This window comes from Capricornis sumatraensis, chromosome 7 (assembly GCF_032405125.1).
Source record: "Capricornis sumatraensis isolate serow.1 chromosome 7, serow.2, whole genome shotgun sequence".
Classification (NCBI taxonomy): domain Eukaryota; kingdom Metazoa; phylum Chordata; class Mammalia; order Artiodactyla; family Bovidae; genus Capricornis; species Capricornis sumatraensis.
Genome location: NC_091075.1, coordinates 19945473 through 19971073, shown reverse-complemented (window position 1 = coordinate 19971073; position 25601 = coordinate 19945473). Strand labels below are relative to the sequence as shown.

At 44.1% G+C, this 25601-nt stretch overlaps 1 protein-coding gene across 1 annotated transcript in view; it reads left to right on the top strand.

Moving 5' to 3' along the window:
* The first annotated feature begins 4488 nt into the window (after positions 1 to 4488).
* The window catches only part of HADH (hydroxyacyl-CoA dehydrogenase), a 45384-nt gene continuing 24271 nt past the window's right edge, over positions 4489 to 25601 (top strand). The window contains exon 1 of the mRNA XM_068975228.1: positions 4489 to 4679. Within this exon, the coding sequence (XP_068831329.1) occupies positions 4548 to 4679 (132 nt within the window). The 5' untranslated portion in view covers positions 4489 to 4547. The remainder of the gene's footprint in view (positions 4680 to 25601) is intronic.

The window sequence follows — 25601 nt, the reverse complement described above, 5'->3', positions numbered from 1 at the left end:
TTCTGCTTTATTGACTATGCCAAAGCCTTTGACTGTGTGGATCACAAGAAACTGTGGAAAATCCTGAAAGAGATGGGAATACCAGGCTACCTAACCTGCCTCTTGAGAAATCTGTATGCAGGCCAGGAAGCAACAGTTAGAACTGGACATGGAACAACAGACTGGTTCCAAATAGGAAAAGGAGTACATCAAGGCTGTATATTGTCACCCTGCTTACTTATTTAACTTATATGCAGAGTACATCATCAGAAACGCTGGACTGGAAGAAACACAAGCTGTAATCAAGATTGCTGGGAGAAATATTAATAACCTCAGATAGGCAGATGACACTACCCTTATGGCAGAATGTGAAGAGGAACTAAAAAGCCTCTTGATGAAAGTAAAAGAGGAGAGTGAAAAAGTTGGCTTAAAGCTCAACATTCAGAAAATGAAGATCATGGCATCTGGTCCCATCACTTCATGGGAAATAGATGGAGAAACAGTGGAAACAGTGTCAGACTTTATTTTTTGGGGCTCCAAAATCACTGCAGATGGTGACTGCAGCCATGAAATTAAAAGACGCTTACTCCTTGGAAGGAAAGTTATGAGCAACCTAGATAGCATATTCAAAAGCAGAGACATTACTTTGCCGACTAAGGTCCATCTAGTCAAGGCTATGGTTTTTCCAGTAGTCATGTATGGATGTGAGAGTTGGACTGTGAAGAAGGCTCAGCGCCGAAGAATTGATGCTTTTGCACTGTGGTGTTGGAGAAGACTCTTGAGAGTCCCTCAGACTGCAAGGAGATCCAACCAGTCCATTCTGAAGGAGATCAGCCCTGGGATTTCTTTGGAAAGAATGATGCTAAAGCTGAAACTCCAGTACTTTGGCCACCTCATGCGAAGAGTTGACTTGTTGGAGAAGACTTTGATGCTGGGAGGGATTGAGGGCAGGAAGAGAAGGGGACGACCAAGGATGAGATGGCTGGATGGCATCATTGACTCGATGGATGTGACTCTGAGTGAACTCCGGGAGTTGGCGATGGACAGGGAAGCCTGGCGTGCTGTGATTCATGGGGTCGCAAAGAGTCGGACACGACTGAGCGACTGAACTGAACTGAACTGGAGAAGGAAATGAGTGAGTTTAGAGTACTGGGGCCAGGACTTGAGAAGTTAGGTCATTATCCTGTGGGTCAAGTCTTTAAAAGGATGGGAGTACAGTGATCCAGTTTATAACTTGAGAAATCAGTCTGAGAAGAATGTGAAACATTAACTGGGAGGAAGAGACATTAGTTTCATCAAGGTATGTTAGGAATGGGCTCAGCCTATACTTTGGAGACAGTTTGAATAAACGCAGAGGGGGGCAAAAGGGAGGAATCCTGGATGGAATCAATGAGGTAGAATTGATGACATTTGACCAACCAACATGGTGGTAAGGGGGAAGGGAAACGCTCTTCGTCGATGACTAGGGTCATCATGAACTGAGATGACGAATGCAAGAGGAGGCAAAAAGCATCATGGGAGGAGAAAAATAATAGGTGCAAATTTGGTATGTTACAGTGAAGTAGCTGAGGGGTTTCCAAGCAGAGGTGATCAGTAGACAATTATTAATGGATGTTTCCATTTGAGAAGCGCGAGTCCACATGCTAGAAATCAGGATGGCAAAAAACACATGGCTGTATAGAGTGTTCAGGTGTACATACTGGAATCACTGTGCAAAATTCACAGTACCAGAGCTAATTAGCAGGAAGGTCTAAAAATATTAATCTGCTTAACATTAATGACTACATTAATATAACAGTTAAAGCTCCAAATCTAGACATACATATGTGTTACTGGAGCCCACTTCCCCATTTTTTTCCCCTCTAGCAGCAGCAGCTCTTTCTAAGGAGTATGAAATTATGAAAGGAGTGACGTTAGAATGGATTCAAATCCGAGCCTAGCCAGTGATTAAGCTGAGTGACATTTAACAAATGCCTTAATCACTCAGAACCTCAGTTTCTTCACCTTTGGAGTTGGATAGCAGTGGTAACCTTAGGGTTGCTATGAAGGAAGGCAAAAAACACAGTGGTCAAGAACATGAGCCCTTAAAACAGACTGTCTTGGGGTTGAATTCTACTGTGCCATTCATTAAGCTGTGTGACTTCAGTTAACTTTCTGAACCTCTCTGGGCCTCAGTTTCCTTACCTGTAAAAAGGGATACCATTCCTTTGCTATTTCTGAATTAATCGGTGACCAGGGCCATGCTTCCCAGTATTCCACTCTTCCTGCAGAGAGAAATGAAGCACCACCCCAAGAACAGGGTGAACGTACAAGTCAAGGACCAGAGAAATTGTTACCAGGTGCCCAGAAGCCCAAGGCTGCACTTAGGAAAAGAATTGCAGTTCTGGCAAAAAGAAGAATGATTCTATTGTAACTGTCATCTGATCAGGACTGGGCAGGAATAGAGGTCAGTGTGGCCTTCCTGGTTCAGAAGAGCATAAATGAGAGTCAGACTCTGAGTGTGATACAGCTGGAAAGGTGCCTGAAGCCCAGGTTGTCTGCAGATGGTCATACTCCACACCAGGGACTGAGCAGGACTCCTGATGCTCACTCCAGTGCTCCTTTCTTCACATAATACAGACGGCCTCAGATTTGCTAAAAAATACTGTAGTGGTTGTTCTTTCTTTTCTGAGGAAAGGAAATCAGAAATCTGCTGCTAAGTTGCTTCAGTCGTGTCCGACTCTGTGTGACCCCATAGAAGGCAGCCCACCTGGCTCCTCTGTCCCTAGGATTCTCCAGGCAACAACACTGGAGTGGGTTGCCATTTCAGAGATCTGAAAACGTATCAATTACTCAGGCATTATGTTTTACATTACACACAATAAGCACTTCCCAGGTGGCGCTAGTGGTAAACAAACTGCCTACTAGTGAGATCCATGAATTCCATCCATGTCGGGAAGATCCCCTGGAGGAGGGCATGGCAACCCACTCCAGTATTCTTGCCTGGAGAATTCCACAGAGGAGACTGGTGGGCTACAGTCCATAGGATCACAAAGAGTTGGACACAACTGAAGTGACTTGGCATTCAAACTCATTAAAAAAATATACGTGGTGATGACAATATAATATGTTTGGCTTAGCATTAGACACAACTTTGAAATAAGAACGAAAATCCACTGAAAGAATCATCTGTGCATCCTCCTATTCTACCATCCTAGCTTCACCCCTAAACGTATCTAATTCTTCATCCTTTTCTCGTGGGCAATATTTTTTTACATTTCTACCCGTACATGTGCTCCTGGCTGTGCCTGGAATGCTTTCTTTCTTCATAAATTAACTCATCTGTTCAAGTTACTAGGTTTTCTGTGTAATCTACTCATTTCAATTCTAGTCTTGTTGGTTTTTGCAAGAGGAGTCTGGCAGGCTAGTCAGTAGGGTCGCAAAGATTCCCACACGACTGAGCAACTAACATATGCACACACACACACACACACACACACACACACACACTATAGCATTTAATAGACTTTATTTGGATGTGACAGTGTCTTCAGCCAATAATGATCTCCTTAGAAATGTCCCAAGCCTAATGGAATGCTCAACACAAGCACTTCTCCCATATTTTTACAGAATTAGAAATGAGATGAAAGCAAAGGAATGGTGAACAAGGGATTCACTATGTAAGTTACTTCCAATAGGAAGAGGCTGACTTTGGATGGTGGGTTGGCGACTCGTTATAAAATATTTAAAAATAAATTTTAAAAATTCTGTATTACTAAGGCACAATAACTAAAAATTACACGAGAAAATTGGCCTATTGTTATGTTACACTACAAAGGTTGCTCTTTGACTAAACTGTCCACACGTTCGTTCCCTGCACTGATAAAGATGTAAAGTTGAAACGGGCAATTAAAGGTTAGATCTCTCTTTTGCTTAGTAGGCCTGATTTTTACATTAAAACTCATTTGTCAGTAGACACTGCTTTGGGTGTGAGCACTTTATTTCCTTCCGTTTTTAGCAGGAACAATACGCACTGGGTTAGAATATTCCCTAGACTTGGTTATTTAATGACGTGAAAGGAAGGTGCTCACTTTTGGTTCCGCCATCACCACTGCCAAATAGCACGTATTTATTCGGCGCCAAGTTATACACGAGGACTAACAGCGAGGAGTCAACAAGGGAACACCACGACTTCCCCTTACAAGGGGCCCGTAGCTTCTCTGAGTAAACACTTGCCCTGGGCCGGTACCCCGAGCGCTAACCGCCCCTCCGCGCTTGGCCTGGCGGCGGTGACTGAGTTCAAGTCCTCGGGTTCTCCAGAGACCGGCGGCTACCCGAACCAGCCCAATGGGGCTTGGACGCCGCGCTTGGACGTTCGAACGCCGCCCCTGGGGCCTCGGCCAATGGGGAAAGCGGGCCACGAGGCTACGCCCCGCCGTCGATGACGTCACGGCGACGACCAGGGCGCGCGGGCTCCTGGGCGCCTGGGCCACCGCCCCCTGACGTCAGGTCGCTGCTGTTTCTTGGGCTCCGTGCAGGTTGCTTCTCCGCCAGGTCTTGTGCCTGTCGCTGCGTTCGCCGTCTGCACCATGGCTTTCGTAACCAGGCAGTTCGTGCGCTCCATGTCCTCCTCCTCCACCGCCGCGGCCTCGGCGAAGAAAATCCTCGTCAAGCACGTGACGGTCATCGGCGGTGGGCTGATGGGCGCCGGCATTGCCCAGGTGGGCCGTCCGCGGGCACCTCTGCCCGCTCGTTTCTCGGCCCGTCCTGACAGGAAGGCGCTTGCACGCCGTGACACGGAGTGGAGGGTCCGGCCCGAGGCCAGCGCCCACGGGAGACTCGGAGAGTCTTCATCCCGACCCTCCCCCGTGTAGTTTGAAATTTCTGGGCCTGTGGGTCTTCACTCCTCCAAAGGTCTAGTGTGTTTGGGCCGAGCCTCAGTTTCGGGGTTTGCTTCCCGAGACCCGGACTGCGATCAGTTTTAGTTTTATCAGTTATTCTGCAGTCGTTAGTCAGGGCAGTTTTCTGCTCCTAAATGGTCTTCTTTCTCCCCGCCGAGTGTGTCCTTTGCTTGCTGAAAAGAATAGTAGTCAGCACTTTTGTAGCATTTTGTAGAGTTACCTAATCGGAGCTTGTGAGGCCCTGAGACTTCACTAACAGCTGCACGAGATGTCTTTGACCCAGTGCCCTCTGGCGCTGGGGAGACTGGGGGAGGGGGCGAGTGAGGGCTCTGAAGAAGCCTCTAATCTCACTGCATCTGCAGGACTCTGCCCGGTTCCAGCTGAGCTGTGATTCAGGGTCAGGTGTGCAGTTATTACCTAGGTCCTGGGTTGGGAAGATCCCCTGGAGGAGGAAATTGCAGCCCACTCCAGGATTCTTGCCTGGAGAATCCCATGGACGGAGGACCCTGGCGGGCTGCAGTCCATGGGGTCACAAAGAGTCTGACACGACTGAGCAGGCGCGCGCGCGCACAAGCTGTGATACTTGTATTTTTACTTATTGATATTTAACGGTTATTTTCCAGATCGGATCAGGTAGCCGTGATTTTCATAGCTTAGCTGATAATATTCTCAGCATTTCAGCCCTTTCCTACTTGTATTGTGGGCGGGGAGGCATTTAGCTAATTTTTCTTGAAGGAGTACTCAAGTGGCTGTGATCATAATAGAGTTTAATTTTTTTTTAGTGTCTCTTTCTAGCCACAGCATCTGTTTTCTGTGCTTCCTTTTCAGAAAAATTTTTTTTTATTATTATTACTATATACCTTAAACTTTCCTACACTGCAGGTTTTTTGCAACATATTAATTTGATAGCAGTTTCTCCTGAAATCTGTATTTCATTAATGTTTTACCCTGAGACACTCCTATTTCTTCTCAGATCACCTTCAGGCATTTATTGTGTACATGCCTGGTGCTGGGTTCTGGAATCTTTATTAAATGTGAGGTGGGAGGAGTAAGTCTCTTTAACCTTGAAAGTTCCACATTTTATATACTACATGATACTCAAAAGAAAGTTTAGGTTGAGTGCATTTGTATATCCCTGCTCCACCCAAATCTCCCTGTTCCGTGAAAGAGAGATTTATCGTGGGCAGGTATAAAATACTGTTTGCTTAAAAACCTGTAAACAGCATCTTAGTGGCAAAATATTAGAGCCTTGCTGCTGCTGCTAAGTCGCGTCAGTCGTGTCCGACTCTGTGTGACCCCATAGACAGCAGCCCGCCACTCTCCGCCGTCCCTGGGATTCTCCAGGCAAGAACACTGGGGTGGGTTGCCATTTCCTTCTCCAATGCATGAAAGTGAAAAGTGAAAGGGAAGTCACTCAGTCGTGTCTGACTCTTCAAGACCCCATGGACTGCAGCCTACTAGGCTCTTCCATCCATGGGATTTTCCAGGCAAGAGTACTGGAGTGGGGTGCCAACACTTTCTCCGATTAGAGCCTTAAGCTCCCAGTAACAATACAGGAAATGGGTTAGAAACTATAGTTGATGGTCCCTTCAAGACATCAGTGGAAGAGGATTAGAAGCTAAGTTGAAAGTTTTTGTGCACATTTCAGCTTTTGTACACATTCAAGTTGCTCAGTTCTTGGAATATTGTATCCATTATTGGCCAAAAAAGAGTGTTATGTTGTACAAAAATGCACACAGGTAGAACCTAAGATTATAAGTATGATGTTGGAGCTTTCATCTGAGAAAGGAGCTTGACACTGATGCAGTTCAGACTTGTGGATCACATCCTTGCATAGTTGGACTGAGGTGTGCCTTTTGAAACCTGAGGTGTGCCTTTTGAAACCTAAGGTGTTTAAAAAAAAGCTGTTTACCCCTCAGAATGGAAATATAATGGAACTGTCATTCAAGAAGTTGATAAAGACCAAAGATTTAAGTAATTCTGTCCTTACATAACAAGGTTTAAAAGAGCCTCAGCCACTGTGGGTGGCAGTTTTAGTCCTGTAGAGGGGAATCATCCTTTCCTGAAGAATATCTCTGTGCCACTTTCTGCCAGTTGGTTGGCTTTGATCTGTTTTTGCACTTGACCCTAGATCATGCTGTTTGAGGCAGTGTTGCCTCATTCCTTATGCTCCTTGACCTACAGCTTTTGGTACTGGGTAAATCTCTTTTGCTTATTTAGTGCCGTAGACTTATTAGTTGCTACATCTCGACTGTAGATTGTATTCAGTTCACTGTGGGGAGCTGGGATGGCCTGTGCTGGCCTGCCTCACGCTGGCTGTACTGATATGGGAAACGTGCTTCTGTGCCTTATTTTACTAACCTCTGAGGTAGGACCAGCCTCCTAGGAGAGTGGAGGGATCAAGTGGATTAGCACACATCAAGCACTTAGCATGGTGGCATTTAGTAGGAACTCGAATGTTAGCTGTCTTGGGGGTTATTACCTTTATGGTGTTGCCCTTGTTCTTTTGTCATTGTCCTCTCACACCATTCCCATCTCTGATCTTGCTGCTGTGGTAGGACTGTGACGTTAAGATGGAGAGTGTTGGTTGTGATTCTGTCCCTTCTTGCTTGATCTTCAAGGTGAATGCCAGTTGGCAATGCAGTGTGTTCAGGGACCTCTGAAAAGAGGGAAGGCATTTTTTATCCTCTTCAGGAAAGCTTTAAAAGCATAAGCACAAAGTAACACCTAAATTACGCCGTTAATTTGCATTTAGCTTCATTCTCCAGAACTCTTTCTGAAGTAGTTTAAATTTTAATCAAGGTGTAGTTCTATTTACATTTTTAATACTTTAAAATTTTGTCATTTTTGGCATGTGTTCCAGTTCATGTTGAGTAGGATGAAAAAAAAAAACCCTGGATTTTTGTGGGAGCCTGACACATTTCTCAAGCAATTAAGCAATTTAAGACAAGTGAGTTCTGTGTTTAATAATATGTAGTTGATCAGAGCACAGACCATATGTATATTTGTTTTGTCCAAGAGTTCTTTGCCTGTCTTTTTTTTTTTTTGCTTGTTTTAAATTTAAAAAAAGCACACACAACGGACTCATGGTTAATATTTAAGTAAAGTTAACTTGTTTTGTGTGTTCACACATTATTCTTACTTGGGTCTGATTGCCAATTTATCTTCAGCTGGATATTTAGGCCAGCAGAGAAACTTCCACCAGTATTGACCCTTGAGTAGGGGATGGGTTGTTTTTTGCTTTGTAAAGAAGGGAAAAAAGGAAGAAAGTTATTAGCTGTGCATTTCTTCAGTTTGTAGAATGAGTTTAAGCTTTGCTTCCTGAATTGCCTTTTTTTCTTATAAGGAGCTCAGAGAGTTTATGGCTTTCATTTAGTTACTGGTGGGCAGCCAGTGGGATTTCTGGGAATGACATTTCAGGAGTGGACTTCTTGGCTTTCTGATTTACCTTCCTTTTAGTATGCCATACTTTGAGGAAGTGAGAATTGGCATCTTGAAGGGGGTTGGAGCTGGGTTCGCACCCAAAGACTTTTCTTCTGCTCCCTCTTAAAGAGCAAAAGTGCATATTTTTTCTGGGGAGAACTCCTTAGGCTGTTAAAACAGGATAGGGTTGTGGGAGCCGTATCCTAAACTACAGATAGATGTTTCCCTGACGTTGTGTTACTGAGGACTCAAGTGGGTTGGAAGTCTCCTCTGTCGGCTCTGCATTGGTTCACCCATCTCTTTCTCCTGCACCCCCCAACTCTGAATTTTCTGATGCTGAAGAGAAGAAGGATCAGAATTGCTTTGTGTTATTTAGCTTTACTTTTCCCCTGTTGCCTCAGTGAGTTTGCCTCTGTTGAAATTTGCTTGAAAGCAGTGCAGGGGCCTAGAAGAAGTTTTAAGATCTCAGGAGCTTGACACCATCATTAAGTGGTAAGCTCTCCTTTGGGACTCAGACTTCTTTATGGAGGGAGTAGTTTTATTCCCAGGTGTTGACTTTGTTCTCAGGCGCATGGGCTGTGTTTGTCGTGAAGTTCTTCCCTCACTTCCTGTGTTGTCGCAGGGTTCTTAATTGGGCTTAATTTGGCTGATCTCCATGATGTACTGGGGACAGTAAAATCAGCTTCTGTCGGCATGTTAGTCTTTGGACTTGGGGTGTGGCTGGGGATACTCTAGCAGAGGTAGGGCTGACAGGCAGAAAAATGAATGCCCTGGAATATATTTGGACATGTGGAGCAGAAATGGTACCTCAGTCAGGTTTTGGGTTTTCTCTGCCGTGTCCTGGATGCACCTCACAATTATCTGCCCCTTTCTTGAGTTTCTAACTTCATTTCCTCTCCCGAGTTCTGCCTTAGGCACACACCTCACTGCCTAGCTCTCCTGGAACCACAGGCAGGTAATGCTGCTGGTCGCTGTGCTGAATCTTCCTCCAGGTTATGCTGAATGTGGGATGACTTCTGCTGAGTGTGATTGAAAGTGAGCAGGCTGAAAGGTGCCTGCTGGAGTTGGGTTCCAGCCCTTCTCCTCCTGGCCGTGGGAATCTCGAGCGAGTCTCTTAACCTCTCTCCGCTTCTTCCCTTATCAACAAATAGTGTTACTTGTCTTAGTGTTCTGAGGGAGGAAATGAGCTAAGTGCTTAGAACTGTACTAGTGTGTTCAGTGGAAGCTGTTTAATAATTGTTAGCTGCTTTTATTTGGTGTAGATCCATCAGCTCTAATCTGGTGAGGATTCTCTTATTTTAGATTCTTTTAGCAATGCTTAAAGATCTGATAGTCAGTTTGGGAAAGTTCAAACAATTCTAAAGATTTTAAGCTAATTGTGTGGGTTGTTGAGAGATAACCTTAGTGCTTTCTCTACTCGTATTTGGTTATTACAGTAAGTTCATACTCACAGAGCATTTAAATCTGAGCTTGGCACTTAAAAAACACTACAGATCTGTGTGTGTGTGTGTGTGTGTGTGTTTTGTGCACTTTTTTTCTGTTCTAAGTACTTTAATGTCGCTGTCATTTCTTGTGACCATTATAATAATCATCCCAGCAGAGCTGTCACCTGGGCTCAAGGGTCAGCGGCAGAGCTGAGGCCGGAACTCAGGTCTTTCGCTGACGGTTCTGCTGGCTGGAGATTCCTGTGGCTGAGATGACCACAGTTCTACATGTACCTTTTGGCCTCTGCTGTCTTTGGGGAGAAGTGTGGCCTCCATGGGCAAGGGGATCTGTGTGTGTCTGGAGTCAACAGTTAGCATCTTGTCCTTTCTTCAGCTCCAGATTTAGCTGATCACCTCCATCCTCTGCTACCATCTTTCTGCCCATAGTAGACTCAGACTCCCCTGGCATGACTTCTTTGTTCTCTCCAGCTTTCCCAGAGAGCTTCCTCCCTCTGTGATTGCCACTATTGACCTTATGGCCGCCTCTGAAGACGGGGTTGCTGTCAGAATGTCCACCGTTCTGCAGAAGGCTCTGAGGAGTGCTCCTGCCCCTGTTCTTTCCTTTCTAATTCCTAGAACAAGGATTGATACCTGAATTGTTGAGGAAAGATCTTAATTGGTTAATTTCCGCAGAATCTAATAGAGGAAAAAAACCCTCCTAATAACCATTGCCATATTAATCTTCCTAGAGAATAGTTAGGATTTGCACTCTCTTCTCTACTCAGAAAGTATGCATTCTGTCAATGTCCTTCAGAGATTCTTAATATGATTGAGAGCTAGTTGATGCCATGGATGTGTCCATCTATCCCATCTCCTTTCCAGAATTTGTGGGAGATGGGAGTGGAGAGTCCAGGAAGAGAAGTTATTCTTTCTCTCCATCACCAAACCCAGATGCTTATTGCATTTTTAAAAACTTGTGTATTTAACAGACTCACTTAAAAACGGAGGCACATTCCTTTGGCTTTTTAGAAATAGTTTTTTAAGTATAAAAATATAAGTTAAAGAGGCCAACCAATGAACTTAACAGTTTTAAGTATAAACCAGCTGTGGTGGGGGTGGAACGCTTCAACAGAATGCCTTTTTCTGATTGTTGAAGTAAGTGAATACAACTGGTATTGATGGCAGAGTTTAAGGCATTGCATAACCAGAGATAATCATGAACCCAGACTTGCCAGCTCTGGGAGAGGCAACTGATTTATGACTTTTTTCTCCCTGGATCATGTCCTGAGAACCCAAGGGCAGGTCTTTATGCAGAGGTGCAGCAGCCTCAGGGGAGCAGTGACTCAGTGTACTTATTCTGGGTGGACACTTCCTCTGGATATCGAGAAGTCAGAATTTGGTTGTGGCAAAGGGTACATAAAACTCGACGGTTTTCAGAGAGAATGTAATGTTGAAATGTAGCCCTCCTGTAGTGTAAAGGCACATGGAACCCCTCACTGGACCAGTTGCTGCAGTTCTCACAAATTGATAACTCAAGTAATAATTCAGAGAAGGGGCTTCAAATCTAGTGGTATGTTTGCAAAAATATAGAAATCCAGCACACTTTTGCTTGGCATGTTTCCTTGGCCCTGTGACTGGAGTACTTCGGCCTTTTGACAAGTGTGCTATTTACTGGGCCTATTTTTATAGCTCTGAAGCATCCTTGTCCAAAAATATTTCTCTCTGGCTAAGCCTGCTTTCCACCAAAGCTAGAGAAGTCATGGAGTTGAGGACATAGCCTTCAAATACATTTTTTTTCCCCCTTGCAGACTTCTTGTCCTCAAGGTCTTGTAGTCACTATCATATAAAACTAGAGTCCTCAGTGGGTCTTCAGTGGGTTGATTCAGATTATTGGCACTCAAGTTAAAGTGCCAGGGAAAGTCCTCCTTATTTATTGAAAATATATCTATGGGAAATGAAAAAAGATTGCTTCTTTTTGTGATCTACTCTTCCACTGCCATCTCCTCGGAAAGTTGGGAATAATTCATTGATTAATTTGAGAAAAATGAGTGTGATTGGTTTCCTTGCATCCAAGACATGTGAAATTCTTTTCTAAGTAAGAACCTTCAGTAATGTAATTTTAAAAACCAGGTGTGAATCATCAATATCACTCTTATCAACAGTATTGATAAGCTGATACAAACCACCTCCAGACTTCTTAATGTTACAAAGCAGCACCGTAAAGCAGTAGGTTTCATGCCTTGACCAGGGATCATTGTGATGCTAGAACTTTAGCAGAACTATTCAGGCTAATTCTAGACCTGCTGGAATCAACCCTCACAGCACTGTTGCTATCCACAGTCATGGTCCTGACTTTTGACACACATATGTGCTTGTTTCTCTTGGGTGAAATTGCTGGATTACAAAATATGAATATATTCAACTTCCACAGATAATGCTGAACAGTTTTCCAAAGTGGTTATATCAGTTTAGAGTTCTGCCGTCAGGGTTTGAAGGTCCTCCTTGCTCTATAGGATTATGTTCTTGTTCCTTGAGTCATTCTAGTGGGTTTAGTGATATTTCATTGTGTTTTTATTAGAATTTCCTGTTTACTAATGAGGTGAACCCCTTTTCATATGTTTATTGGCCATATGTATTCTTATATAATGTCTTATTAGATTTCATTCCTATTTTACTATTGTATTGTACATTTTCCCCTAATTGATCTGTAGGAAATGTTTATGAATTCTTATATGTATTTCAGATACCTTCAATTTCCTGCATTGATTTTAATTTTCTTTGTGGTTACCATAAGGCTAACATATAGTAACTTGTATGTGTAACAGTCTGTATTTGATTTAATAACAACTTAAGTTTGACCCTATTCTGATGCTCAGCATTAATAACCCTCCTTGGTTTATGTGTTTGATGTCACATTTCACACTTTTTTAATCTTGTGTATCCCTTAACTATTCTATTCCAGTAGAACTGTTCAAAACCCTAAAGAATGATGCCATCAAGGTGTTGCATTCAATATGTCAGCAAATCTGTAAAACTTAGCAGTGGCCACAAGACTGGACCTTTTCTTATCCCAATTCCCAAGAAGGGTAGTACTGAAGAATGTGCTAACCATTGGACAGTTGCGCTCATTTCTCATGCTAGTAAGGTCATGCTTAAAATCTTGCATGCTAGGCTTCAGTATTATGTGAACCAAGAACTTCCACATGTCCATGCTGGGTTTAGGAAAGGAAGAGGAACCAGAGGTCAAATTGCCAACATTTGTGAGATCATAGAGAAAGCTAGGGAATTCCAGAAAAACATCTACCTCTGTTTCATCAACTGTGCTGAAGCCTTTGACTGTGCGGATCATGATAAACTGTAGAAAGCTCTTAAAGAGATGCGAATACCAGCCCATCTTATCTGTCTCCTGAGAAATCTGTACACAGGTCAAGAAGCAACAGTTAGAAGGCTGTATTGGTTCAAGATTGAGAAAGGAGTACGACAGGGCTGTCTGCTGTCAACCTGTTTGTTTAACCTATATGCTGAGCACATCATGAGAAATGCTGAACTGGATGAGTTACAAACTGGAATCATGATAGACTTGAGAAACATCAACAGCCTCAGATATGCAGATAATCCCACTGTAATGGCTGAAAGCGAAGAGGAACTCAAGAGCCTGTTGATGAGGGTGAAGGAGGAGAGTGAAAGAGCCAGCTTAAAGCTAAATATTAAAAAAGCTAAGATCATGACATCCAACCTTATTGCCTCATGGCAAATAGAAGGGGAAAAGGTGGAGGTAGTGACAAATTTCCTCTTCTTGTGCTCTAAAATCACTGCGGATGGTGACCGCAGCCATGAAATCAGAAAACAACCGCTTCTTGGCAGCAAAGTGATGACAAACCTGGACAGTGTGTTGAAAAGCAGACACATTACTCTGCCGACAAAGGTCCGTAGAGTCAAGGCTATGGTCTTCCCAGTGGTCACGTAGGGTTGTGAGAGCTGGGCCGTAAAGAAGGCAGAATACTAAAGAACTGATACCTTTGAACTGTGGTGCTGGAGAAAACTCCTAAGAGTCCCTTGGACTGCAAGGAGATCAAGCCAGTCAACCTTAAGGGAAGTCAACCCTGAATACTTGTTGGAAGGACTAATGCTGAAGCTGAAGCTCCAGTATTTTGGTCATCTGATGTGAACAGCTGACTTATTGGAAAAGTCCCTGGTGCTGGGAAAAATTGAGGGCAGAAGGAGCAGAGGGCATCAGAGGATGAGATGACTGGATGGCATCACTGATGCAATGGACATGAACTCGGGCAAACTCTGGGAGATGGCGAGGGACAGAGAGGCCTGGCGTGCTGCAGTCCATGGGGTCGCACAGAGTTGGATACGATTGGGTGACTGAACAACAACAACAACCCCTTAACTAATTATAGTAATCATGTTTTTTTTTTAACTGCTTTTTTGTCTTTTAACATTCATACTAGCTTTATAAGTGATTAATCTACTACCTTTGTTATATATGTCTACCTTCATAGTGAGATTTATTCTTTCATATGTGTTCTTGTTACTAATTAGTGCCCTTTCTTTTCAGCTTAAAGTCCCATTCACGTTTCTTATAATACAGATTTAGTAGTGATGAACTCGGAGAAGGCAATGGCACCCCACTCCAGTACTCTTGCCTGGAAAATCCCATGGACGGGGGAGCCTGGTAGGCTGTAGTCCATGGGGTCGCTAAGAGTCAGACATGACTGAGCGACTTCCCTTTCACTTTTCACTTTCATGCATTGGAGAAGGAAATGGCAACCCACTCCAGTGTTCTTGCCTGGAGAATCCCAGGGACGGGGGAGCCTGGTGGGCTGCCATCTCTGGGGTCACACAGAGCTGGACACGACTGAAGTGACTTAGCAGCAGCAGCAGTGATGAACTCCTTCACTCAGCTTTGCCAGGGAGAATGTTCTTGGTTGAAAGTTTCTATTTTTGTTTTTGTTTCCAGTACTTTGAATACATTGTGCCCCTCCCTTCTTGCCTACAGTGTTTCTGCTGATGGTCTTATTGGGGATTCCCTTATGTGTAGCAAGTTGGTTTTCTCCTGATGCTTTTAATATTTTACAATGTTAATCTTTGTCTTTAACTTCTGACATTTTAGTTCTAGAGTGTCGGTGTGGGTCTCATTTAGTCAGAATCTAGGAGGAGGAGCTTGCCTGGTAGCTCAGCTGGAAAGGAATCCACCTGCAATGTAGGAGACCTTGGTTTAATTCCTGTGTCGGGAAGATTCCCTGGAGAAGGGATAGGCTATCCACTCCAGGATTCTTGGGCTTCCCTGGTGACTCAGACAGTAAAGAATCTGCCCTCAATGTGGGAGACCTGGGTTCGATTCCTGGGTTGGGAAGATCCCCTGGAGGAGGAAATGACAGCCGACTCCAGTATTCCTGCCTAGAGAATCCCCATGGATACAGGTGCCTGGCAGGCTGCAGTCCATGGGGTCACAAAGGTCAAACTCGGCTGAGGGACTAAGCACTAAGCACAGGAGTAGGGGAGACGGCAGTTAAATGGCCGATTGTGACACTGTGGTGGGTGCAGTGGTAGGGGAATGCAGGGGTGTTACCGGAACGTGGGGGACTCCTTGCTTGGGACTCAGAGGATCTTGGGGGTGGCAGTGCTTAGTATCTGGAAGTGATACTTGGGCTTAGTTAATGAGGGAAGTTGAGGAGAAGGCTTGGGCAGTACAGAGGCCTGGAGATGAGCGGTGATAGCAGCTGTAGGCACCTACACGCCTTGCGGCGGTCTCTGGCAACAGTGAGCAGTGTGTCTGGAGAGGAGATGGGTCCCTTTCCTGGAGGGTCTTGTGTGCTGTGTGTAGGAGCTTTTATTTTGTGACCACCAGGAGCCATTGAAAAGCTTAGTTAGTATTCTAGACAAAAGTACCTTTTACAGAATTATGTTTTGGATACATATGTGATCTTAGGTGAATAATATTTTTGTTTTAGTTGCTGCTGCTTTTCTCAGTAAAATGAAGGTGTGTTGGATTAAAGGTTTTTGTATGTTGTATGTGGTAAAAACAAAAAAATACATAAAGTAAAACTTACTTTAAAAATGTACACTTCACTAAACAGACCTTTCTCCAAAGAAGACATACAGATGGCTAACAAACATGTGAAAAGATGCTCAACATCACTCATTATCAGAGAAATGCAAATCAAAACCACAATGAGGTACCATCTCACGCCAGTCAGAATGGCTGGTATCCAAAAATCTACAGGCAATCAATGCTGGAAAGGCTGTGGATACACTGTTGGTGGGAATGCAAACTGGTACAGCCACTATGGAGAACAGTGTGGAGATTCCTTAAAAAACTGGAAATCGAACTGCCATATAACCCACAATCCCACTGCTGGGCATACACACTGAGGAAACCAGAATTGAAAGAGACACGTGTATCCCAATGTTCATCACAGCACTGTCTATAATAGCCAGGACATGGAAGCAACCTAGGTGCCCATCAGCAGATGAATGGATAAGAAAGCTATGGTACATATACACAATGGAGTATTACTCAGCCATTAAAAAGAATACATTTGAATCAGTTCCAGTGAGGTGGATGAAACTGGAGCCGATTATACAGAGTGAAGTAAGCCAGAAAGAAAAACACCAATACAGTATACTAACACACACACACACACACACACACATATATATATATATATATGGAATTTAGAAAGATGGTAACGATAACCCTGTATGCGAGACAGCAAAAGAGACACAGATGCATAGAACAGTCTGTTGGACTCTGTGGGAGAGGGCGAGGATGGGATGATCTGAGACAATACCATTTAAGCATGTATAGTATCATATGTGAAATGGATCGTCAGTCCAGGTTCAAGGCATGAGACAGGGTGCTGAGGGCTGGTGCACTGGGATGACCCAGAGGTATGGGTTGGGGAGGGAGGTGGGAGAGGGTTTCAGGATGGGGGACACATGTACACCCATGCCTGAGTCATGTCAGTGTATGGCAAAAAACACTACAATATTGTAATTAGCCTACAATTAAAATAAAACTACAAATACTATACACACACATCAGCTTGGAAAAATTTGAAAAATCTGATAAAGTGTTGGTAAGGATATGGAGCAACAGGAAGTTCATATTTCCTGTTGGTGGGAATGTGTCAATAGATTAGTGTAACTATTTGGGAAATGCTTTGGCATTTATCTAATAATACTGAAAATATGCACATAAAAAATGTACAGTTCAGTGGCATTTAAGTACATGCCCGTTACATGATAATTTCCCATCTCTCCCTCCCCCAGCCCCTGGCAGCTATCCTTCTACTTTCAGTCTCTATGAATCAGACTGTTCTAGATTCTTCGTATGAGAGAAATCACTCAGTGTTTGTCCCTTTGTGACTGCTTTATTTCATCTAAAAACCTTAAAGGTGCACTGTGTTGTAGCTTGTGTCAGAACTTCTTTCCTCTCTGAGGAATAATGTTACATCAGGATATTTCTCGTGGAGTCGTATTCCATGGCATGTCTGTGGCACGTTTTGTCTGCCCCTTCATCCATCAGTGGACACTTGGGCTGCTCCCACCTGTTGGCTGTTGGGGATGCTGCCATGAACATGGTCTGCAGCTGTGTTAGAGTGTTGCTTCTAGGTCTGTGTTGGAGTTCTTTTGGATATATATCCAGAAGTGGAATTCCTGGATAATATGGTAGTTATTTTTAGTGTTTTGAGGAACTCTAATAGCATATTCCACAGGGACTGCATCAGCAGTGTGCAGGAGTTCCAGTTTCTCCATATCTTCACTAACACTTATTTTATGTTTTTTTGTTTTTGTTTCTTTTTTTAAAATAATAGCCATCTCTGAATAGATCAGAGGTGCTTTTTTTTTTTTTTAATTTTAGTTGGAGGCTAATTACTTTACAGATCAGAGGTTTTTAACACTACACTCTGATGGACTTTAGGGTTAGGAGCTCAGAGCGGTTCCTTGGTGGTTCCCAAACCCCTCTCCCCTGACCTGTATTTTATGTATTACTCTTCTGTATACTTTCTTAGGAGGAATAATTTCAGGGCTAAAAAGCCTGAAAGCAGTTGCACTGATTTTCCTGCTCTAGTAAATTGATGGTCTCAATTATCTGTAGCTAATAAAGCTGAACAGTAAGTAATTTTCCCTCTCTCTGACCTTGCAGTAGTTGAGAAACTAAGGTGCCTCTCACCCTCTCCCTGCTGTGACAGAGAAGGAAGCTACATTGGAGGGAAACGTGTTGTGTGTCTGCCACCATCCCTGCCCTGGCTCACACATGTCCCTCACAGATGGACACACACAGGGTCTGCGTGTCTCTTTGTGCACAGCCCATTTGATAAATGGTACAGGACACATTGACATGCTGGAGGAAATTAAGCATAAATCCAGTTTTGAAAGTACAGAGGTGGTCATATTACACGGCAGTTGCCCTCTAGTTACCCTTTTGCCTGGCATCTCCACCACCACTGCCAGAAAATGGTTGATCTGCCCACCAAAATAATAGAGATATTATAATGAGTTTCTGTAGCAAAATCAGTCATGACTTCTTGAGAACTTATTCCTAAGATAGTTCACAAATTGAAGCTTTTAAAAACTAGATCTATTGTTCACACATTCTTTTCATGAAGATTAAGTGTACCTTTGTGCTAGACATTGAGGTGGGTGAGAGGTAAGGTGTGGTTGTTGCTCTAGGATTGCTCACCGTCCACAGGAGGTGCAAATGTGAGCAGCTAACTGTCATGAAGGCACAGATGGCCTGCTTGCCGTATCTGGGATGTCACCTGAGACAGATGAAAGTTTCAGTGGGTTAAATACTTTACCTTAAGATATGGCCTTTAGACACTTAAAATATGATGTTACAGATACATAGGATATCTTCTTAGGTAAGGAAAAAGGGACATTAAAAAGTATGCATTTAAAAAAAGGCGTATGTATGTAACTGCACTACATATATGTATATGAAATTTGCGTTTACTGGAAATTTTGGTTGGACTGAAGTTCGGAGTATGACAGAAATACCCTGTGTTGGGCTTTGTGGTAACAGCTACTTCGGATTCTGAAGAAGTGGACGATGTGGCAGGTCTTTTGCAAAGGTCTCTAGCTGTCCTTCAATATTTTGAGTTCATCATCCAAAGCTGGTGTTAGTTAACTTTTCCATGTCTGATTTATCTTTCACATCTGGAATTTCTCCTACATCGTCCTTGGTTTATGACCTTTGTTCTAAAATTTGTGAGATTTTTACAACTTGAAATCGCTTACAACCACTTGTTTCTTATTTCTCTCTTATATTCATGTCCTGGGGTTTGGGCTGCCGTTAACAACTGAGTGATCATTGGTAGCTGTGACTCTCACCAGCTCCACACTGGTTTTTTTTCCTATATTTAGGGTCCTGCAGGAAGGACCTGCTGTATCTGTACATCAGTAGAGCACAAAGGAGCGACTACCTGCGCTAGAGGTTGAGAGAGCGTTCATGGAGGGAGAGAGGGCCTCTCTGTTCGATTATGGGCTGGCCTCAGTGAGGCGGAGGTGCTTCTGAGGGAGGGAACCTCAGGGCGGGGTTGTGGAGCCGGGAAGCAGCCCAAGGAGTAGTGTGACGGGGCTGGGGGAAGGCCCAGGCTTTGGCCACCCTGCTCTCGGCACCTGGTATTGAGCAGTGAGTTACCGGACAAGACCACGTACAGGTGATGAGTGGCAGGGGACTTAAGGGCCAGATCAGTGTCACCACTAAGGGAGTCAGATCCAAGAGCAGAGACCGCATGGCACCATTGACTGGTGTCAAGCAGCCTAGTAACAGCAGTGAAAGTCTACCTCTAAGGTTTAAAACAAGAAAAAGTGCCGGGAGCCAGTGTGAGGAATCCCGCCCGTGACAAGGTCATGAGGAAGGAAGCTGACATACGCAAGGCGTGCTCAGACTTCAGGGACCCCTCTGGAAATTCCTAAGCATGTACCCCAACAAAAATCTGCCGGCTTTTGTGCTCTGCTTTTCTGCTTTTCTGATATTCTCTGGGAAAAAGTCAATTCAGGGTTTTAGTCTTCTGCATTTGAAAGGGATGTTTCAGTTAAACCCCTCTGATAGCTCTCTAGCCTGCCTAACAGGTTCCCCAGACCTCTTACAGCTTGTGAATTGCTTACAGCCCCCCAACCGTGGGAGGCACAAAGCTTAAAAGCATCTTAAAGATACAGAGCCTTTTCTAAAGAGTTAAAAATTATATTGGTAGAGGGTTTTCACTGTTGACTCAAGGATTGCTGCCAGACCTCCTTATTCTTTATCTTTTAGGCACCTGGAAGGATGTTAATGTAAGCAGGATGTAGAAAAAGATACATAGTAGTTTTGATGTTAGCAACACTAGACTTTTGAGTTAATTGCTTCTCTTCTGCTGTAAATCACTGTACTCCCTCTACTTGTTATAAGTTGCTGTATCCTTGCTGTGTAAGAATGTAACTTTATTTAGTGCTTTCTGAGAGTGGCACCAGACCTTGGGAAGATCAACACAAATAAGTCTTGTGGTTGACAAACCCTTATCAGAAAAAAGGCTGTAAAATGTTAACTGGCCCTTTTGGCTAGAAGATGATGTAAATTACCTAAGACTTGTGTATACAATTAGGTATGCAGAGAAAAAAGCCTGGTTTTGATAAGAGTCTGGACTGCTAACGCTGCATAACTTTGTGTTACCCATTGATCTCCATGTTTTATCAAAAGTATAAAAGGCCTTCTGAACAATAAAGGACGGGACCAGATTCTCGGACCAGATTCTCAGACCAGTTTCTCGGACTGGTCTCGGCCTGGTTTCTTGAGAATCTGGCTCCCCCCGTGTCTCTCTCTCTCTCTCTTTTTCTCTCCCTTTTCTTCCCTCTGCTCTTTACTTTAATTTCAGGCTGAATTTCCATCTGGGGCGCGGAGGCTCTCCAGGTCTACTTATTTGCCCTGGTTATTAAGATCCGCGCGAAAGGGAGCTTAAGGCGAGGCACCCTTAGATATTCAAGCGGGCACCGGTGGCCCAACGTAGATGGTGCAAATTCCTTGTCTGGAATTTTATTGGTCTTCCGCGTAAACCAAGCTATTCAGCCCTCTTTCTCCACTTAATCTTCCTACTGCACTACAGTTTCTTAATCTAATCTTATATTAATAAGTAAACAAGTCTTTCCACGCCAACGCCGTCCACCCTTCGAATTCCCTGGATCCACCGGGGCTGGACCCCGGCAAAAAAGGACATTCATTTGGGGAGGGTAGCTTTTGAAATGGGCCTTGAATGATGAATAGAACTTCTTTGGATGTAATTAGGGCGGAGGTTAAGAAAAAAGTGTTGTCCAGCAACTCTTGTGACCCTCAGGATAGTGGTAACATTAATGGAGGTCAGGAGAACTGGTTTTAGGGTCACAAGGTATTGACTGCAGGCTTCCCAGGTGGCTCAGTGGTGACGAACCCTCCTGCCAATGTAGGAGACATAAGAGACACAGGTTCTATCCCTGGGTCGGGAAGATCCCCTGGAGGAGGGCCTGGTAGCCCACTTCAGTATGCTTCCCTGGAGAATCCCATGGATAGTGGAGCCTTGCGGGCTGCGGTCCATGGGGTCACAGAGTCGGACATGACTGAAGCGACCTAGCATAACGCACGTGGCATAGACTAGCTTAGGACAGAATGTGCTGGTGTCATGCCTAGCTGGAGTTATGAGAATGGTTAAGGTTCCAGAAAGAAAAGATGTAAAGACACAGGAGAAGAATACTGAAGGCAGAACCTTGAAAGATAACTTTGAGAAGATTGAGAGAATTAATATGGCTAAAAGGAACAGATAGAGATAAGAAATCGGAGAACTTCAAAAAGGAAGGCTTAGCTGGCAGTGTGTAGGGCTGTGGAAAAGTAGATGAGGCCAAAGAACAGGCATTGGCTTTAACGCTTGCAAGACATTCGATGTGTTCCTGCATTCAGCAGAGCTGGTGCTCCGCAGACAGCTGTGTCCCCCTGCGATTAAAGGACTTCTGTAGTGAAGCAAAGGTCAGCTTCAGGTGGCTAAGGAAGTTTGTGGGCGTTCCCCCTGCTTTTTAAACGTTCTTTTTAAATGAAGAGGGTTCCTAACCTGTTAGGGACACAGAAAGGAAAACCTGAAAATGAAAACCAGAAAGGGGGCAAGTCGTGAGATCTGAAGATATAATTTCAAAGGCAAAGTAAAATATTTTCCTTTAGAGGCAGTACTTGGATCTATTATTAAGCCTTGGACCCTTACAGAAGGAAGAATGGGCCTGCCTAGAATAAAATCATTAAGCTGTTGTGATATCCTGGGCACTGTTCTGGGTGCCTAGCATATCACATGTTCTTTAACTCTTAATCCTCTCAACAGTTCTACTGTGTTAACTGTTTTAATCCTCTCAACATGTATTAACTCTTTTGATCCTCTCAACAACTCTTCTGCTCCAATTTTACATGAGGAGACAGCCTTTGAGAGTTAAGGAATTTTTCTGTCTCACAGTTGGTAGGCTCCAGAGTCTGACTCTAGCCCAGTTCAGAGCTGTTTCAGACTGCTCCCCTCGGACCCAGCCATGCCGTGCAGGGTCAACAGCCAGCATGTGAGCTCGGGATACAGGCAGGCCTAGCTTCAAGGCCCCTCGCGTCCAAGCTTTGTTCGCTTACTGTTACAGTGCCTCCCCCAAAGGCTATTATAAAGACCAAGTAGGATAATTTATGAGGAGTGAAAGCTCTCTGAGAGCAGGGGATTTGTTTTGTTCATCACCTTATCCCGGGGCCTGGAACAGGCCCTGCGTGGTGGTTGAGTCGGGAGGAGGCAGCAGTAGTGACGGGAATGAATGCAGAGCTGTGCCCAGCATGCTGCGGTAAGGCGGTTCCTCTCTACCCCAGGGGAGCTCAGGTGTTGGGGTGGTGGGGCAAGAGTGCTCACCTCAGAGAAGCCAAAGTTTTTGTGTGGCCCTTGGTCATTTGGTGTAAAGCGTTCTGTAATCATCTGCATTTTTTTCACCCAAACTATTTGAAGACTTTCCCCTGTCCAGATTGTTTGTGTATCCCAGTACAATTACTTGGCTTCCAAGAAAAACACAGCACTTCTTGTTATGTTTTTTCTGGCTTTAGCCTTCATACCAGCATGTAGCCGAAGCTATGAGCGAAGATCTAACTACTGGCTGTGCTTAAGGTTGCATCTGCTTATTGAGCCAGTCTGGGAGGCAGTCATGCACCTTTCAGGTCTGACATGGATTGCATGGGGACAGGCGACAGGCTGCCTGCATCCTCACTCTGTCTTGATGATAGCCCAGAACAGTAGGGAGGAACACCAACCCCACTTGGAGGAGATGAATAAAATCAGAACATTGGACTCATCCCGTGGAAATGTTGTCAGGTATCTGATACATACCAGGCAGTGGGCTACCTGTGGTTGGTTTGTTCATTTACTTTTCAGCAAATATGCATTGAGTGCCCACTGAAAGGTTGTTGTTGAGCCATGAAAGACGCTGGGATTCTTGGCCTCTGAAGGAGAAGAATTCTATCTGGGGCCAGTGACGAGGCTTGATTGCTCAGAGCTTCTGTGTAATAAAGTTTTATTAAAGTATAAAAGAGATAGAGAAAGCTTCTGACATAGACACCAGAAGGGGGCAGAAAAAGTGCCCCCCTGCCAGTCTTTAGCCGGATGTTATATAGCTACTAGCAGTCTGCTGGAGAAGGCAATGGCAACCCACTCCAGTACTCTTGCCTGGAGAATCCCACGGACGGGGGAGCCTGGTAGGCTGCAGTCCATGGGGTTGCTAGGAGTCGGACACAACTGAGACTAAAGCGACTTAGCAGCAGCAGCAGCAGCAGCAGCAGCAGCAGTCTGCTAATTGGAGAAAGGAAACGTCTCACAACTCAGAGACTGGCACCAAGCCCCTCACCCACAACATGCATTTTGGCATAACACTGGCACAAGGTGAGTTGTCTGGGGCCATTAGGCAATGTAGATACATAGTTCATTAACGTAGCTTAAGACAAATATTTCCATAGGAAAAACGCTTTGGTTAGCTCAAGGCTTGAGAAAAGTTAAGTGCAGGTGGAACCATGTGTTGTCATGACAACACAGAATTTTAAAAGAAACCTCTTTTTAAATTTGTGTAGAGAAGGGGAAAAAAATCTAACACTTGTTTGTTTCCTCCTACCGCTTAAGAGAGGAAAAAAAATGTCTGACACTTGCAGCCTATTTCTTCTGTTTGGAGACCCCTGGTCTTCCTACCTGTTACCCTCTCACCACCATGGACCAGGCACTGGGTTTGTGAAGATGAATAGGACAGGAAGTTACCCTCAAGATGCTGCCAACCTTGTGCCTCTCGGGTATGTCTGCAAACAAATGATTCTAAGGGAAGTTCTTTAGGTTGGATTGAGTTGCTGTCTACAGGTGGGTAGAATGAAAATACTGCTTTCATTGAAATTACTTGAAGTTGTGCTGAAATGGTAGGTTATTGCTATGCAACCAAGAACTTCATCATAAAATGGATAATATTTCAAGAATTTAAATGTATCTTTTCACCTATATTTTCTCCATTCAGTCTTCATTGTGTCCCCTTTGGGTGGGGTGGTGGTGTTGTTGTTGTTGTAGTTTGTTTGGCCATGTCATGCAGCTTGTGAGATCTCTGTTCCCTGACTAGGGTTTGAACAAAGGCCATGGCCGTGAAATCTGCCCAAAATCCTAACTGCTGGACTGCCAGGAAATTCCCCACTAGCCATGTCTACTTTGAGTTTAAACTAGAATATCTTTTTCTGACTGTGGAATAGCAATCCCATAAAGTTTCCTTTGTATTTTATTGAAGCTTTATGAGTAAACCAAGATAAGGAAAGCTGAAGTAGAAAGTATTTAAAGGGATAACCATTTAGAGTATACAATTATTGCTTTCTCACTAGACCAGAAATACTAGTCTAGGCATTTTGAAGATCCCAAAATTGTAGAAAATGTTTGAGGCAATTGAGTTAGGGAAAACAGTTAAGCTAAGTTCCTACAAGAGCAGCCTCTGTAAAGACCAATGAGGCGCTGTGGGGCTGAGGGACGTTTTGCAGAGTAAGGATGTGATCAGTGACACACTGGGAAGGTCTGTCTGCTACCTTTGTGAGACTTGGCCCCTCCTTGCACTCCTGTATATTCTGGTTGATATGGGAAAGTAAACAGACACTTTGCACACACAGTAGCTTTGACATGGATCATTTGACATGTGCAGTTTGTTTGTTCTTCTAGAACATTGCCTAGAGGGCTTTGATTTAATAGCTGATTTTGGTTGGTGTCTGCATACTGTACCATCTGCAGGGTGCCCATGCAGACGCAGGATGAAGAAAAGCAATGACTGAATTGCCCAGTGTCTCCTTATGGGCGGGAGTGGGGGTGGGGGAGCTGGGCTTGTTTATCAGAGGACTTTGGATAAGTCCTCATTTAGGCTGAAAATACTTCTTGGCCACGTATTTTCCCAGTTGAATTTTAGTGTTCTTGTAAGTCTGTCTTGGTTCACTTGAAGTTTTGAGGGTTGCTTCATCTCTTGGATTAGTTCTGTTTGCAGTTTTTTAAAAAGGTAATCTTAAGGGGATGGCGTTATAGCTTATCTGCAACATAACCAAAGATGCCCTGTGACTGTCATAGTCACACACGATTACAGTAACTCTGCACGTGGCTTTCTAGGGAGATGGCGCGATCCCCCCTCCCTCACTGGCTCCCCTCCACCTCTTTAAGGCTAATGCCTTACTCTTTGGGAGAACGGCATCTTCCAGGTGTACTCCTCCTTCTGGGTACAGAAGGTGTACCCAGCCTTCTGAGACCTGATTCCTGACGGAGTTCTTCACCGTGCGGCTTTTATTTTCTTTGACATCTGACATACGGAGCTTTGTATTGTTGAGTGTTTTTTTTCCTCCCGTGTTTTCTCAGTGGGATTTTAAAGTTTCAAAACA